This window comes from Marmota monax, unplaced genomic scaffold (assembly GCF_021218885.2).
Source record: "Marmota monax isolate L192 unplaced genomic scaffold, Marmota_monax_Labrador192_F-V1.1 WCK01_AAM20220418_F8-fsc00009, whole genome shotgun sequence".
In the NCBI taxonomy this organism is placed as follows: domain Eukaryota; kingdom Metazoa; phylum Chordata; class Mammalia; order Rodentia; family Sciuridae; genus Marmota; species Marmota monax.
Genome location: NW_026694710.1, coordinates 26813901 through 26829964, shown reverse-complemented (window position 1 = coordinate 26829964; position 16064 = coordinate 26813901). Strand labels below are relative to the sequence as shown.

The 16064-nt window shown below is 65.5% G+C and overlaps 2 protein-coding genes across 8 annotated transcripts in view; both read left to right on the top strand.

The window, feature by feature from the left end:
- Window positions 1-941: 941 nt before the first annotated feature.
- Window positions 942-7950, top strand: Hgfac (HGF activator). Of its 6 annotated transcripts, none has more exons than XM_046423444.2 (14): window positions 943-1107; window positions 1639-1771; window positions 1942-2038; window positions 2173-2252; window positions 2897-3019; window positions 3180-3311; window positions 3513-3623; window positions 3745-3919; window positions 4182-4267; window positions 4607-4862; window positions 5987-6126; window positions 6353-6493; window positions 6583-6731; window positions 7709-7950. In XM_046423444.2, the coding sequence occupies exons 1-14, from the start codon at window positions 994-996 to the stop codon at window positions 7886-7888; spliced, it is 1917 nt and encodes a 638-aa protein (XP_046279400.1). In that variant the 5' UTR covers window positions 943-993; the 3' UTR covers window positions 7889-7950. The 6 variants fall into 6 exon arrangements, with proteins under 6 accessions (XP_046279404.1, XP_046279400.1, XP_058428430.1 ...); XM_058572447.1 differs by having other exon boundaries at window positions 1639-1831; window positions 4182-4264; window positions 4583-4862; XM_046423442.2 differs by having other exon boundaries at window positions 944-1107; window positions 1639-1831.
- Window positions 7951-13954: 6004 nt separating this feature from the next.
- Window positions 13955-16064, top strand: part of Dok7 (docking protein 7) — a 31145-nt gene continuing 29035 nt past the window's right edge. Inside the window, exons 1-2 of one of the 2 annotated variants that reach the window (XM_046423544.2) lie at window positions 13955-14115; window positions 14186-14231. In XM_046423544.2, the coding sequence (XP_046279500.1) occupies window positions 14062-14115; window positions 14186-14231 (100 nt within the window). In that variant the 5' untranslated portion in view covers window positions 13955-14061. The remainder of the gene's footprint in view (window positions 14116-14185; window positions 14232-16064) is intronic. The other variant, XM_046423545.2, reaches the window with a different exon arrangement.

Below are 16064 nucleotides of genomic sequence, written 5' to 3'. Positions count from 1 at the left end.
AGCAAGGCCTCTTGAGTGGTTCTGGGTGTTTCCAGGGAGTGGCTCCCAGTGGACAGCACTCTGGGCAGGGGTCCAGGGGAGGCATCAGAATAGAAGGCGAGAGCCTGGCACTTGCTGTCCCCCATCCACTGTGCCAGGCTGGGTCTCACCAGTGTTCGTTCTTCCCTCGGCACAGATGGGAAAATGGAGGCTCGGAGAGCGTGGGGCTTGGGGTGGACCGTCAGACAATTTCAGCGCCAGGCCAACCCCAGGCCCAGGGGGGAGTCTGCCTTCCTGCCATCCTTCTGCCAGCGGAACCTCTGACCTGTGGGGAACTGCAGGCACCTTGCTGGCTGCTCAGAAACTTCAGAAGAGGTTCCAGAGGCAGCTCTGCCCTCAGCCCTTAGTCACGCGCTTGTGGGGCAGGGCCCCTCCGCCTTGTCCCGGGACCCCTGGTGCCTGGCCCAGGCCTGAAGGGCTGTGCTGGGCCCAGAGACAGCCTTGCAAGCAGCCCAGGGGCTGGAGGAAGTGCCTACTCTGTCCAGGAGGGGGCAGGAGAGACCTGTTCTGGGGTCACTGTTTGCAATACGCAGCAGGGTGTATGGCCCACCCTCCGTACCTCTTTTGTGGTGTGGGGAGAGGGTGCAGGTCCCTCGGGCTGTGTGTGGCTGGCCACGGCCCTGGACCCTCAAAGCTCATGAAGAGTTCACCAACAGGAGAGGCCAGCCCCCCGCAGTTTTGGCCCAGCGCTGGCCAGGGAGTCCCACAGCGCCACCTGCCTGTCTGGGGAATGCTTCTTGGAAGGGATCTTAAGTACAGGCTGAGGCTGGTGGGGCAGCCTAGGCAAAGGCAGGGGAGTTGGTGGCAGGGTGGAGGTGGGGACAGAGCTCCGTCTCCAGTGCCAGCACATGGGAGGTAGCCAGGGTTAATCATTCCCACATGGCCTTGACCCCACCCGCGCTGACCGATTCGCTCCCGCCTCCCGCTGCCCCTCTCGCCAACTCAGGAGGAGCCATGGGGCGCTGGGCCTGGGTCCCCAGCCCCTGCCCCCCACCTGGGCTGTGTGCCTTCCTGCTGCTGCTGTTGCTGCTGCTGCTTCCTCGGGGGACCCAGCCCCAGGCCAGAGGGGTGAGCACCGCTGCTCCCAGGCAGTGTGGCCAAGGGCTCCCTGTGGCACCCCAGGCTACTGGGCTTCAGACAGAGGGACGGCTCCCCGGGCAGGGGGAATGGGCTGGGGCCCAGGGGACTGGGGGGTGAGAGTCGGCCTTCAGGGCTGAGGTGGAGCTGGACTAGCCTGGGGCACTGGGTCCCTGAGCTTGCTGTGCTGTCCTGGAGCTGGGGGTCCCTGTGTGGCCTGGGCCCCAGTGAGTCTCGGCCCCTTCCCCGGCCTCGGTAGGTCCCAGTGTTTGAGGTGGGGAGCGAGGGGCCTCTGAGGGGCTCCGGCTGCTCCTGTCCTCCCTAGAACTGACCAGGGTTCAACCCTGAGGGGCGGTATACCTGGGCTGGGCTGTAGCTTGAGTCCAGGATGGGGAGGACACAGGCCCGGAAGAGACTTCAGTGTCCCGGGGCCCCAGACCCTACTCCACTTCGCTTCCCAGCACAAAGCAGTCTCAGGACTGGGATTCCCCCTACACCCTCCTGGTTTCTGGTTCCTCCTAGGATGGCACAGAACCCCCAGAACCTAATGCCACAGCCCCCCTTGGGGGCCCCATGATCCCTGTGACCTCTGTGACCCCCAAGATCCCAGCAACAAGTGCTCCAGAGGCAGAGGTGGAGGCAGAGGGACCCCAAGGTGGGGAGCTCCAGTCCCCAACCAGGGTGGCTCCCTCCCGCAGTGGCCCAGGGAGCCAAGGTGGGTCGGGAGAGGAAGCTTCCCACGGCACCTGGTGGTTGTGGGCATGGGTGGGCTGGGGTGGGGAGCCCTGCGGCGAGGACTGGAGCCCTGGCCTGCCGCCCCTGCAGTGCTTACCGAGGCCGGGCAGCCCTGCAGGTTCCCCTTCCGCTATGGAGGCCGGATGCTGCACTCCTGCACCCTGGAGGGAAGCGCCCGCAGGAAGTGGTGGGTCCCAGGTGGGGCGGGGGCTGAGGCCCCCCGGGTCTGGCACGCTGAAGAAGAGTGGCTGGAGCTCCAGGCAGGGCCGGGAGGGGTGGGCCTGTGGCCTGGACCCACTGACCCCCAGCATTGCTTCCCAGGTGTGCGACCACTCACAACTATGACCGGGACAGGGCCTGGGGCTACTGTGTGGAGGTTGTCCTGCCTCTGGAGGACCCAGGTGGGTGCAGGCTGTGGGGTGCGACAGCCTGACCCCAGCTAGGAGGGGCTGAGGTGGGGTGTGTGAGCTGGGGGTGCCAGGGTCCCAGTGCTGAGCGGGGGTAGGACCAAGGGAGACAGCTGAGCTGGGCAGGGGTCCTGCCTCGTGTGGAGGAGCGGCTGCAATTTGACCCTGGAGATGGCTGCCAGCCAAGGAGCCAGCCGCCCTGGGTCCAGTGTGGGCACCTTTTCAGATAGGGCTTCGTCCTCTCTGGGGCTGGGGCGCCCTCTCATGGCAAAGGCCAGCCTCTGGCCACAGACAAGCCCTGGACAGACGCAGGGTGGGGCCAGGTGGCCCAGGGCGTGAGGCTGGAGGTCTGGGGCTCGTGAATCTCTGGGGACATGGCAGGGGACCGCGCTGCCTGACAGTGTTGGTGCCAGCTTCTAGGATGCCACTTGCAGAGCCATGGGGCACCTTGCCCAGGTGCCAGGTAGAGGGCTGGGGAGAAAAGGGAGGCCTGTGTGCCCCCCTGGGGACCTGTACCCTCAGGACCCAGAGGGAGCAGCTGGAAGTGGGGGCCCATGGAGGCCCTTGGCAAGCAGCAGAGTCACAGAGGGACCCCGAGGACTCTTGCCCCCATCACAACCTCTCTTGCTGGATGATAGCTGCCCTTGACCCCTGTGCCTCCGGGCCTTGCCTCAATGGGGGCACGTGCTCCAGCACCCAAGACCCCGTGTCCTATCATTGCACCTGCCCCCTGGCCTTCACTGGCAAGAACTGCAACATCGGTGAGTAGGCCCTGGGGGCCCGGGGGCCCGGGGGCCAGGGGGCCATGGGGGCCATGGGCCTGGAGCCAACCAGGGAGGGTGGAGAGTGGTTGGGGGGCCCAGGGTGGGGTCCTGCCTGGGCTGTGGTGCAGGGAGTAGGGGCTCACTGTGTGGCCCCCAGGGAAGTGCTTCGATGAGACCCGCTATGAGTACCTGGAGGTGGGTGACCGCTGGGCCCGCGTGCACCAGGGCCACGTGGAGCAGTGTGACTGCGTGGGCGGCCAGGCCCGGTGCGAAGATGCCCACCACACAGGTACACCGTGGCCAGCTCCGGGCAGGCCTGGGCCCCACGGTGAGGGTCAGCCACGTCCCTGAGCCCCCGACAGGCCTTCCTTCCCCACCCAAGCAGAAGGGACTTGCCCAAGGCCACCCAGCACCAAGGGCACAGGAAGGACCCGGGCCCTGGCCCCTGCAGGAGCTCAAGGCTGGGCCTAGCTTCTGGGCCCTTCTGCAGCTTGCCTGAGCAGCCCATGCCTGAACGGAGGTACCTGCCACCTGATCCTGGGCACCGGGACCAGCGTCTGCGCCTGCCCGCCAGGCTATGCTGGGAGGCTCTGCAACATTGGTGAGTGGGTTTGGCCCTCTGCCCTGGGAGCAAGCCTGGGGTGGTGTCAGGGAGGCCCCGCTGTGGGTGGCTTCACACCTGTCCTGTGTGGGAGCCTCATCCACACCTGCTGTGCTCTCAGTGCCCACAGAGCGCTGCTTTCTGGGGAATGGCACTGAGTACCGTGGCGTGGCCAGCACTGCGGCCTCGGGCCTGGGCTGCCTGGCCTGGAACTCCGACTTGCTGTACCAGGAGCTGCACGTGGACTCGGTGGGCGCTGCCGCCCTGCTAGGCCTGGGCCCCCACGCCTACTGCCGGTCAGCACCCGGTGGCCACCACAGGCACCTTGCTCTGAGTGGGTGGGTGGCTCCCAGGACCCAGCTGGGACCAGCACTGCCCAGATGGCCTGATAGCCTCTGCCCAGAAGCCTGCCCTCAGGAGGCTGGGCAGAGACGCTCTGGCTGGAGTCTGCGGAGCAAGCACCGTTGCTCTGGGTGTGAGGCGCCCCCGGCCTGGGTTCCCAAGGGTTCCCTTATCCCAGCCCTCTCTGAGTGGCAGTGTGCCTCCTGTCCCCTGCAGGAACCCGGACAAGGATGAGAGGCCGTGGTGCTACGTGGTGAAGGACAGCGCGCTCTCCTGGGAGTATTGCCGCCTGGCCTCCTGTGGTGCGAGGGTGCAGGGCACAGTGGGTGGTGCTGCCTGAGGCCCTGAGGTCAGGGGACAGGTTGACCCTGGGGGCGGCTCCCAGTGGCCCCATGCCCCAGGACTGCCCTCTGGGGTCTCTGGCTCTCCTGGGGTCGGTGGTGGTGTCCCAGGCTGCAGGGGAGACAGGAGCACCCGAGGGTGCTGGCCACTCTGTGGCAGATCCTCTGGGCGGTGTTCTCCCATCCTAGGGGAGGAGACTGAGGCTCAGAGGGGGCCCATGCCCAGAGCAGGGGTGGGCTGAGGAGGCCCTCCCTGCCCTGGAGAACCCTATGGAGGTGACCTGGTGACCTCTGCTCCAGAATCCTTGGTCAGAGTCCAGCCCCCGCCCCCTGAGGTCCTGGTGACCCTGCCAGAGCCAGCCCCGGCTGGACGCCCAACCTGTGGCAAGAGGCACAAGAAGAGGACATTCCTGAGGCCACGGATCGTGGGCGGCTCCTCCTCCCTGCCTGGCTCCCACCCCTGGCTGGCTGCCATCTACATAGGGGGCAGCTTCTGTGCTGGGAGCCTCATCCACACCTGCTGGGTTGTGTCTGCTGCCCACTGCTTCTCCAGTAGGTGAGTGGCCCTGGCCCTGAGCCCAGCCCACAGGGCCACGAATCCCAGCCATCCCCCATCCCCCACCCACATCCCACTCCGCCATTCACTGCTCCCGCGCCCACTGCCCACCACAGGACCGCCACGCTGGCCTCCATCCCATTCCGGCCCTACCCTGCACACTCCTACTGCCATCACCAGGCCACCCGTCCTGGGCCTCCGTGGGCCTTCCCACCTGTCCCTGCCGCCTCACTGGGACTCGGCGCTTGGCCTCGTGCTGAGCTCTGAGGCTCCAGAGACCCCGGGGTTTTGGGAGGCCCTGGGACAGGGTGGAAGGCTCCTGCAGAGGCACCTCCGGGTAGACCCCCGAGCCCAGCTCCAGGCAGGGTTGGGAGGAGGGGGGGAACGACTGCCTCCTCCTATCACCAAGGTGCTTGAGGGGCGCCCAGCTGGTAGGGACAGGGCAGTGACCAGACACCTTGGAGCCTCCGGGAATCCCGCCGGACAGGAGAAGCTCTGGCCCACTCTGGGCTCCCAGCAGCCCTCCTGCCTTCCACCCAGGGAAGCTGACCAACCGGGGAAGGAAAGCCCAGGTCCCACCGCCCAGCCTGGAGGGCAGGAGGGAGCAGACAGGCCCCTTCTCACCTTGTGCCCCTGCCAACAGGGTCCAGGGGGACTGTGCAGGTCCTGTCCTGAAGAGGAAAACTGAGGCCCAGACGGTCGGGGGCTGACATGGGGCCTGGGCTCTGTGTCCTCCAGTGGCGAGGGGCATATCTGGGACCCCACAGGCCAGGTCCAGCTGGGACAGGGCCTTCAGTAGGACAGGTCTCCACCGACCTGGGCAGTCTCAGCACATCGGCCTGGGTGCCCGCGGGTGTCACTGGGCTATTGGAGATAGCGCAGCGCCCTGTGGCTCCCGGGCCCAGGCCTGGGGTGGCTGCGACCCCACCACTCCTCTCTCCAACTCACGGTCCAGTGGACTAGCGAGGGCCACTGCAGGCCTCTCCCTGGGGCTGTGGGCCGCACCTCAGCCATTGCTGAGCAGCCATGGCCAGCGGGGCCCAGTTCCAGGTGGGGGTGCTGACCAAGTGGCCTGAGGAGAGGTCCAGGTCTGTGTGGCCACCAGGACCTCCAACCCCACACAGTCCCCCCAGGGAGAGCGTCTCGGTGGTGCTGGGCCAGCACTTCTTCAATCGCACCACAGACGTGACCCAGACGTTTGGCATCGAGAAGTACATCCCCTACTCCCTATACTCGGTGTTCAACCCCAGTGACCATGACCTTGGTGAGCTCCACGGCGCAGCAGGGTGGGTGTTCTCTGTGCAGCCAAGCCAGAGCAAGGACAGGGCAGGGGCCATTGGCCGGGCAGACACTGGGGGCCAGAGGAGGAGGGGTCTGGGCAGGGCAGCCAGGGTGCCTGTTGTGGCCTCCAGGGCTGGAGGGAGCCTGGCCTGTGACTCAGTCCATCCTGGACCCCTCCTAGGCTGACCTCTGACCTCTCTCCTGCTCAGTCCTGATCCGGCTGAAGAAGAAGGGCGAGCGCTGTGCGGTCCGCTCCCAGTTTGTCCAGCCCATCTGCCTGCCCGAGCCTGGTGTCTCCTTCCCCCCTGGACAAAAGTGCCAGATCGCAGGCTGGGGCCATGTGGATGAGAGTGAGTGGGGGACTGCCCCAGAGCCAGCCCGGGGGAGCAGCGGTCGGCCATAGTGAGCTGGCCCACGCTGAAAGCGCCGTGCCCTGCAGATGTGAGCAGCTACTCCAGCTCTCTACGGGAGGCACTGGTGCCCCTGGTCCCTGACCACAAGTGCCGCAGCCCCGAGGTCCATGGTGCCGACATCAGCCCCAACATGCTCTGCGCGGGCTACTTCGACTGCAAGGCCGACGCTTGCCAGGTGAGCCGTGCTGCCCAGTGGGACTGGACACGTGGGGTTGGTCGACCTGCTTACCCCTTGGAGCTCCGAGCTGGAGGGGTCCGGGACAGAACTTACACCCACTGGGCTGGTGGCCAGCACCCCAGGATGGCTGGCTGCCTGGCCCCTCTAGAGAGGGCAGGTGTCTTCACAGCCCTGTCCTCAAACATATGACAAGAGGCCTCAGGCCACACCAGTAAAGCCCAGGTTCGCCCAGTGGCTAGGGGCGCCACAGGATGTCAGTTGCCCGAGGCCACCCACGCCCCTTTGCCCAGATGTCTCTCAGACATGCTCATTGCTCAGGCCATTAACCAGTAGCTAAGGTCTGCCCCCTCCGCGGCCTGATCCCGTTCATGCTCCACGTCAACAGGGCCATCTTGGAAGGACTGCTCAGCAGGCCAGGTCCTAGGTGGGGAAGCAGCCCCAGGCCAGATCTCTCTTCTGGGTTTGCAGGGCTTAGGTGTGGAGAGGGGTGGGGCTGGGCAGGGACACATGGTACCAAGCTGTCAGGACACATGGTTCCTGGTGTGTGGGGTGGGTGCCCTTGTCCTGAGAACTGCACAGGCCTTGAGGGCAGCAGGGAGCATTTCAGGTGGTGGGAGAGGCAGATGCCCACATGGGGAATGCTTCTGGGCAGGAGAGGGTGGCCAGGTTGAGAGTGTGTTGCTGGTGGAGGTGAGGGGCAGCCGGCAGGCTGCAGGAGGCAGTGGCGAGGGGGCTCCCCTGGACTGGCAGAGCTGGCCCTCTGGTGGCCTGGGAATGAGGTGACCTGTATGTGAGGTCTCTTCCTCAGAAATGCCCTTGCTCTCCGTCCCCATGCTGCCAGACAGCCTTCTGGGGCAGTTCTGTCACCAGCAGAAGACACTTCCTGGATTCACACTCCTGGGGGCCTTTGGGTGGGGGTGTGGAGCTGCTGCTAGGTGTCCCCGAGCCAGCTCCCAGCCACGTCTCTGCCCCAGGGTGACTCAGGTGGGCCCCTGGCCTGTGAGAAGAACGGGGTGGCCTACCTGTATGGCATCATCAGCTGGGGCGATGGCTGTGGGCGCGGCAAGCCAGGCGTGTACACCCGCGTGGCCAACTATGTGGATTGGATCAGTGACCGGATACGGCCTTCCAAGCGGCCTACAGCGCCCTCCTGAAGCTCAGGACAGCCGTCCTTTCCCACTGCCTGCCTCACCGACAATAAAGACCTCTCCTGGCACCTCCTCTGTGACTCCTGCCTCCCCGGCCCTCCTGGGCCACAGCTTGGGCCAGCGGCTGCAGATGGGGTGACCTGGGCCAGCAGCCAGCATGGTCCTCAGTAGAGATTGGAGCCTGCAGCCCCCAGGAGGGCCTGGCCCCATGGCCCAGCAACTCAGGCAGGGGATTATGGCCCGGGCAGCATCCAGGCCACACCCACCGCAGGGCCAGCTGCCGACAGCTATGTGGTCAGGTCCAGGCACCCTGGGTGGTCACAGGGCAGCACATGGGAAGCAAGTCCAGGCCTCAGGCTGTGGACAGGGGCCTGAGCCAAGCAGTGGGGGAATGCTAAACCCCCAGGCAGACAGGGCACAGCTGCTGGACGCCTTTCGGCTTCAAGATGGCAGCCTGGCTGGGTTTCCCTTGGCTGTACCCCTCAGAGGGAGCAGGGGAGAAAGGGACCGTGGGCAGGGCTTGCTGCCAGGACAGAGTTCACAGGAGCCAGTCCTGACTCCAGCCAGGCAGGACGCCGAGGCTCATCTGAATGGAAGGAGGAGGTGGGCCGGAAGCCAGAGAGGGTGCTGGGCGAGGGGAGGGCCCCAGGGGCTGTGGGGAGCTGGGTCCACCCGGGTTCCCAAAGTCCTTGGCGTTAAACCCCCCTGTGCGTGAGGGGCAGGACAGTGAGGTTCCGTGGAGCAAGTCAGGGTGGGGTCCACGTGGGCCAAGGCCAGGCTGAGGCCAGCAGGCCCCTGGGAATGGAGCCAGAAGCCAGGGGAAGGCCAGTTTCCTGCCCCCTACCTGTGGCCTTGGGAAGGGGAGCAGATGGCTGTGCTCAGGGCACTGCCTGGACCAGGTTTGCCACGGGCAGTTTCTCCCAGTGCCCGCTGGTGGCCTCCCTCCCTAACCCTTCCTTGCCCTTGCCGGCCTCCTGTGACAGGCAGGGCCTCTCTCCCGGCCACCACGGTGCCCGGCCCACACCTGTGGGGTCTGCACACCTGCCCCTTCTGTGCTGCCGCCCGGGGGCCGTTCCCTGCTGTGCTGGTCAGACTGTACCCCTCTCTCAGGCCACCAGGCGGGGTCCTCAGGGGGCTCCTCACTGGGCTGCTACCTGCCCGGAGGGCTCACAGGGCCACAGCTAGCTACAGAGGGAGTGAGGCAGGAGCAAGCCCTCTGCTGAGGCCTCAGTGGGCTGGACGTTCACTGCCCTGGAAGTCAGAGTCTGAGCGAGGGAGAGCGCTGGCCCTGGGAGGGCAGCAGCGGGGCCAGTCTTGGGGCCTGGGCCTCCTGGGCTGATGAACATGGGCGGCGGGTGACCCCGCCACCACAGGTTGGCCACAGTCCTGGCGGCAACCATAGTGATGAGGGTGAGCATGGTGCTCCCAGAAGCTGCACAGTGGGTGCTCCTGCCCACAGGGTGCTCTCCTGCCGTGACTGCTGTCCTCCAGTCAAGCCGAGTGGGCTGAGGCAGGTGACTTCCCAGTGGTGAGTGGCTCTCCCACACTGATGCCACCACAGGCCCAATGCCAGGGACCCAATCAGCATCCACTTGATGCCTCCCTGCGACTGGGCCTTGGGACTGACCAGCACCAGTGCCAGGGGGCTATAGCCTCTGTGTCCGGGGGGCCCTGGGGAGCCAGCAGGAGGTCAGAGGAGATGTTTCCTGTGCCCTCGGTGTTGGGGCTGGACTGGGCCCTGGGATCATGTGCCATCATCTGGTCCCAAGGCCACTGACTGGGCCTATGTTTGGAGGTAGTCTTTACACAAATGAGGTCACCAGGGTGGTCCTCATCCAGTCCCACTGGTGACCTCCTAAGGAGAGGGGATTGGGACACAGACACTATGGAGGAGTCCCTGGAGGGTGTAGGAAGGAGGTGGCACTGTGCAGGCCCAGACCCGGGGCTGCATATGCGATGAGCCTGGACACCCGGAGCCCAGCCTCTAGATCTGGAAACCCTCCACCCACATGTCACTGCAGCAGCCCCAGCAGACGAGTGCCCCGTCTGGCCGTGTCCCTCACTGAAGGACCCTGCTGTTCTCCAGACTAGTGGCCTCCCCCAGCGTCCTGGTACGGCCAGTCTTCAGGTCGGGCAGAGGTGCCTGCTTCTCTTCATGACTGCCCAAGGTCACTAAGCTGTCCCTGTGGCCCACCTGACCATGCCTTTGTTGAAAAGCCTCTTTGACAGTCCCTCCATGCGCCAGCCCACTGGGGCCCTGGAGGACACAGGAGGCATCATTTTTTCTCACTTCTTAAATCTGCCTGTGTTTTGTTTGGGGGTTTGCATTTGCGTTTAGGAGTGAGAGTGACCTACACTCTTACATTCTTGGAGTTACAGTCACCAGGCTCATGTAATAAGACTGAGAGTTTCCCTTTCTTAAGCAAATCCTTGGCGATTCTGTGTGAGGCTGAGGGTCCTCTGGACACTGGAAGGCACCATGCAGTTTCCTGCCTGGCATTCTCTTTACAGGATGTCGGTAGCTACTCATTCAGAGCTGGTAGGAGTTCTGGGACCCTGGCACTATGGAAACAGTGACGGCTGGGGATTTCATTTCTTCTTGAGCTAGTTAAAGGAAGTCATATTTTTATGAATTTGTCTCATTTTTCACATGTATTACCATAAAGTTGTTTATGTTGTCTTAGGCTGTTTTCTGTCGCTATCACTGATTCCCGAGACCCGGTAAATTTTTGAATAAGAGAGGTTTATTTAGCTCAGTGTCCTGGCAGCAGCTCAGCAGCTGGTGAGGCAGGGCCTCCCCCAGCGAGATGGGCGACTGCCGCAGGGTCTCTTCTTCCTCTCCTTATGAAGTCACGCGGCCTGTGCTCACGGCCTCACCTCCCCTCCTACCTCCCCAAACACTGCCGCCCGAGTTCTGAGGCTGGCTCCACACATGGACCCCACGGGGGCGCGGCCCCGCCAGGCTGGCTGGCTGTTGCTCTGACGCTCAGGAACATAGCTCGGGGCTTGGTTTCCAGTGGATGCTGATTGGGTCTGTTGGCCTTGAGCCTGTGGTGGTGCCAGTGTGGGAGAGCCACTCGCCTCCTGGCTGAGACACAAAAGGGGAGGCAGGGGCTGCGTCCCAGTGACCCTGAGACCTGCACCTAAAGGTCCCAGGGCCGTGTGGAGCTGGAGGGCAAAGGGGGGCTCCTGGAGCAGAAGCCAGGCCCAGGCAGGGGGTGGGCAGTGAACCTGGTTGGATTGTGCTCCATGTGTGCAAAGTGACCACAGTGACGCCCACACGTTGCTCTTCGTACTCAATATGCACCAGTAAAATACTAAATTAAAAAGGGCCACCACACCCAGCAGTGGCCAGGCTGGGAAGCAGGCCTTCAGAGGACCGTCCACCCGGCCATAGTGGTTGTCACAGCAGAAAAGCGCAGGGGTTTGTCGGGGGCTGGAGGCCACTGGGGTGCTGGTGAGTGTGGGTGCAGCAAGCTGCTGCAGGCTGCTCCCTGCTGTGTCCTTCTGCAGCCGTCTGGCAGGTGCAGGAGGGAGGGGCTCAGGGGTCCTTGCCGTCCCAGCAGGTGCCAGGCTGTGGGCCGGAGTCCACTCAGGCCTGCGGCACCCTTGCACTCATGCTGAGGCCAGAGCACTGACAGATGGGGTTTAGTTTTTTTGGTGGGGGGCCACTGGTCATTCTTCATCTCACTAGGTGACCAGGGGAGAGTGGACAATGGCACGGGGTGTCTCATGGCCAGGTGTGGAAGTGGTGGTCATCATTTCTGCCCACTCTCCACTGGCCAAAGCCGTTCACATGGCCCTGCCCAAGGAAGGGCAAGCAAGTGGGTGGACAGGGGCACAGTGCCTGCCCTGGTCAGCTGGAGATGCCCGCACAGCAGCCTAGCCTGGTCCTCCCGATCCTCCTCGTGTGTGTGAAACCATGGTGACTCTGGAAGACTCTCAATATGCGCTGTCCCTGGGCTCATGGTGGCAACGTCAGCCCAGGGGAAGGAGCCGTGGCCAGGTGAGGCTGGAGGACCAGGGTCCGGGGAGTTCCATGGCTGCAGAGCCAATGGAGGGCCGCAGCGCCCTGTAGCCGTGGTCTTGGTGGCAATGTCCCCATCTGTAGCGCCTGGCAGTGGCGCCGTGGCTGTGGGCTCAGGAAGCACGGTGATCACCGCCATTAGCCTCTGCGCAGTGTGCAGAGCTGGGCGGTCATCCTGTCTCAGGGTGTGACCCTGCGTTTTTGCTGTCCCCTTCCTGAAGCGGCATCTCTCTGGCTTGCCCTCTGCGGTTCCAGAGGCCCGACACCTGCCAGCCAGCTCCTGGGGCAGGAGGGCTCCACCACGGGCACCAGGCCTCGCTCCGACAGCCGGGGCCAGCTGGGCAGGAGCCAAGTCAGGGTCGTGGAGACCTCGGCCCCCAGGGAAAGGGGCCAGCCCCTTCCTCCTCCCTGCTTGGCAGAGCCCTGGCACAGCGCTGTCCTCTGGGCCACACGGAGTGGGGGAGGGGGCTCTGTCCCCACGGTGCCTGCATTTCCGGGGCCAGGGCACAGCAGGTGCAGCTGCCAGGCGTGGCTGGGGCCTGGGCCAGGGCCAGCACTTGGGAATGCAGCAGCCGCCGCCCCTCCCTGCAGGGAAGAGCAAGTGCCAGGCGCCCGGCAGCGGATGTGTCCGTGGCTACAGCCCCCATCCGGCAGCTGGCCCTGCAGGCCTAGGGCTGTCCTGGGTAGCCCCTGGGCCTGCTGTGCAGAGGGCATGAAAGGAACTCTGTGGTCAGCAAGCGCTCCCTGGGGTGCACAGGTGATGGGGGTGCAGGGCGCTTCCTGGGTCTGAGACCCCCTCCCTGCATTAGGCCCCAACAAGACCCCTGGGTGGCATCAGAAGCAGCCCTACGCTCACCTGAGACCTGCTCTCTCAGACCCCCAGGGGTGACAAGGAGGGTCACCCAGGGCTGAGCCCAGCTCTGGGGTGGGCAGAAGTGGGTCAGTCCTGGCCGTGAGCCCGTTTCCCAGACTGCGGTGTCTGGACGGGCGACACCAAGACTCACATGCCCTTGGTAGGCCACTGTCACCCTCACCTCCTTCCTACCAGACCACTGCCTCGGCCTGCATATGGACCCGGCCTCTCTGCTTCTCTGGGAGCCTCCCCCCCCCCGGGCTGTTCCCTGACACCTGGTGTCCTGGAGTCCTTGGCCTTGGGGCTGGCTCACAGATGCGGAGTCCCCTGGCACCGACCCGCCAGGTCCCCAAAGCACATGGGCTCCAGCAGAACCTGGCCAGCCCTCTAGAGCTGCTGGCCTGGGGGACAGGAAACCCGGGAGCACAGAGGCCAGGTGGCCAGCGGGGGCGCTGAGGGAAGGGTCTTTACGGAGCAGTGTGGCTTCTCTATGTCCTTCTGTGCTGGGGGTGGGTGCAGGTCAGCCTTTGGTGGGTCCAGTTCTTGGACAGGGACTAGGGGAGACCAGACACAGAGGCTGGGGGCACTGAAGTGGCAGGGTGGGTCCTGGTCCCACCCACCACCTGGCAGTCACCTGCACCAGGTACACACTGCCTGAAGCCTGAGTCACTTGGGACTAGAGTGGATGGGGGGACAGGTAACCAGAGAGCCCCTGCACCCCCAACCACCACGCACCTAGCCCCTGGGCTTGCTGTGCAGAGAGCATGAATGGAACAGGGTCCTGTCTGGGCAGGGTTCTCTGGGCGCGGGGGAGGCCCAGGGTAGGGGAGTGTCCTGGGCCGCGGGGCCAGTGGTCGTTCTGTCCTTAGGAGTGTCTGGTGATGCCCTGGGCTGGGGAGGGGAGGCACAGTGGTGACACCAGAGTGGCTGCAGACAGACTTGGGAGCCTGCTTCCCGAGTACGATGCCCGCTCTGTGTTTGGAAGGGAAGTCCCACACACCGTCTTGCCTGGGGCTGCCTCAAGTGACTGCAGGTGGCCACACTGCCGGTGGGCAGGAACCATGGGCAGAGGTCAGCGGGGTGGGGAGCCGCCCAGGCTACGTGCCACAGGCTCCTTCCACCTGGCAGCAGGAGCCGGCGCCGCCGCCGCCCCAGGTCCCTGGCTGCCCCGCCCGCGGCGCCGAGGCCCGCCCTCCTGGCCCAGCCCAGGCCCTCCCGAGCTATTTTGAAAGTGACCCTGGGCTCCAGCGCCCAAGGCGCGGGGAGAGGGCGCGGCGGGCGGCGGAACCATGACAGAAGATGACCGAGGCGGCGCTGGTGGAGGGCCAGGTCAAGCTGCGGGACGGCAAGAAGGTCGGGAAGCGGCGGGGGCGCGGGGCGGGGCGCGCATGGGCGGCCGCTCACGCTGTCCTTGTCCCCGCAGTGGAAGAGTAGGTGGCTCGTACTGCGCAAGCCGTCGCCGGTGGCAGGTGAGCGGGCGGCGGGCCTCATCCCCGCAGGCGCCGCTGGCCCGACCGAAATAGCCGAGTCGCGGTCCCTGAAACCCAGCCTGGCGGTAACCGGAGAGTGGCGCGCGACGCTGGGCGGCCAGGACCTGCAGCCTGGGCGCCCCGGGTGGCCCGGAAGGCCGCGTCCCTAGCCCCGGAGCAGCCAGGGGAAAAAACCCTGTAGCCTCCCTCAGCGGCAAGGACGCCCTGCAGGGCACCGTCCCTGCACCCGGGTCTGCGCGGGACTGCACCCGTGGGAGCGCTCAGAGCAGAGCCCGGGCCCACGTCCCCTTCCTTCCCAGGGGCCAGGCCAGGTGGGAAGAGCCCTGCTGTGTCCCAGGAAAGCGGCTTGACCGTGTTTGGGGGGCACGGGTCGCTGGGGAGAAGGGATGGTCCCGCTCGCAGCCCGCGCCCCTACTGGGGGGAGCAGGCGGAGCCCCCGTGGCCGGCCACTCTGCGCCCCGCTCGGCTCGCACTCGAGGGCGCGGCTGCAGCTGTCCCGGGAGACAGGTGCCCTGGAGCCGCCCAGGCTGCGGGTCTGTGGGGGGCTGGCGGGGGCGTGCGTCCGCCACACGTGTGGCCAGAGGGTCTTCCAGGACACCGTGGCATCTCTCCTCCCTGGAAGGGGATGCTTGCAGAGGGGGCAGGCTTTGTGGACGGTCACTTCCTGCCTGGGCCTCAGCCCCCTTTCCAAGGGGCTCCAGCTCCACGGGCTTCTTGTTTCTTAAGTCTTTCAAATCCTGACCCTGCCCTGCCCTGACCCTGCCCTGTCCTGACCCTGCCCTGCCATGACCCTGCCCTGCCCTGCCCTGTCCTGACCCTGCCCTGTCCTGACCCTGCCCTGTCCTGACCCTGCCCTGTCCTGACCCTGCTCTGTCCTGACCCTGCCCTGTCCTGACCCTGCCCTGTCCTGACCGTGCTCTGTCCTGACCCTGCCCTGTCCTGACCCTGCCCTGTCCTGACCCTGCTCTGTCCTGACCCTGCCCTGTCCTGACCCTGCCCTGTCCTGACCGTGCTCTGTCCTGACCCTGCCCTGTCCTGACCGTGCTCTGTCCTGACCCTGCCCTGGCCTGACCCTGCTCTGTCCTGACCCTGCCCTGTCCTGACCCTGCCCTGTCCTGACCGTGCTCTGTCCTGACCCTGCCCTGTCCTGACCCTGCCCTGTCCTGACCCTGCTCTGTCCTGACCCTGCCCTGTCCTGACCCTGCCCTGTCCTGACCGTGCTCTGCCCTGACCCTGCCCTGTCCTGACCCTGCCCTGGCCTGACCCTGCTCTGTCCTGACCCTGCCCTGGCCTGACCCTGCTCTGCCCTGACCCTGCCCTGTCCTGACCCTGCCCTGTCCTGACCCTGCTCTGTCCTGACCCTGCCCTGTCCTGACCCTGCCCTGTCCTGACCCTGCCCTGGCCTGACCCTGCCCTGGCCTGACCCTGCCCTGTCCTGACCCTGCCCTGTCCTGACCGTGCCCTGTCCTGACCCTGCCCTGTCCTGACCCTGCCCTGTCCTGACCCTGCTCTGCCCTGACCCTGCCCTGTCCTGACCCTGCCCTGTCCTGACCCTGCCCTGTCCTGACCGTGCTCTGCCCTGACCCTGCCCTGTCCTGACCCTGCCCTGTCCTGACCCTGCCCTGTCCTGACCATGCACTGCCCTGACCCTGACCTGCCCTGACCCTGCCCTGACCCTGCTCTGACCTTAACCCTGCTCTGTTGGTCCCTGTGCTGTCCTGACCCTGCGCTGTCCTGCCTTTGCCCTGCCCTGACCCTGGTACAGGAGAGTGGGGATCCGGGGAGTAAAGACCCCAGCATGCAGACCGGGTA

What these genes read in the sequence shown, in the direction of transcription:
- Hgfac (XM_058572447.1), top strand. Translation starts at nt 994, where the DNA reads ATGGGGCGCTGGGCCTGGGTCCCCAGCCCCTGCCCCCCACCTGGGCTG. An exon ending in TGGGAGGCTCTGCAACATTG is followed by an intron (nt 3,624 to 3,744) that starts GTGAGTGGGTTT and finishes CTGTGCTCTCAG; the next exon opens with TGCCCACAGAGCGCTGCTTT. An exon ending in GTATTGCCGCCTGGCCTCCT is followed by an intron (nt 4,265 to 4,582) that starts GTGGTGCGAGGG and finishes AACCCTATGGAG; the next exon opens with GTGACCTGGTGACCTCTGCT.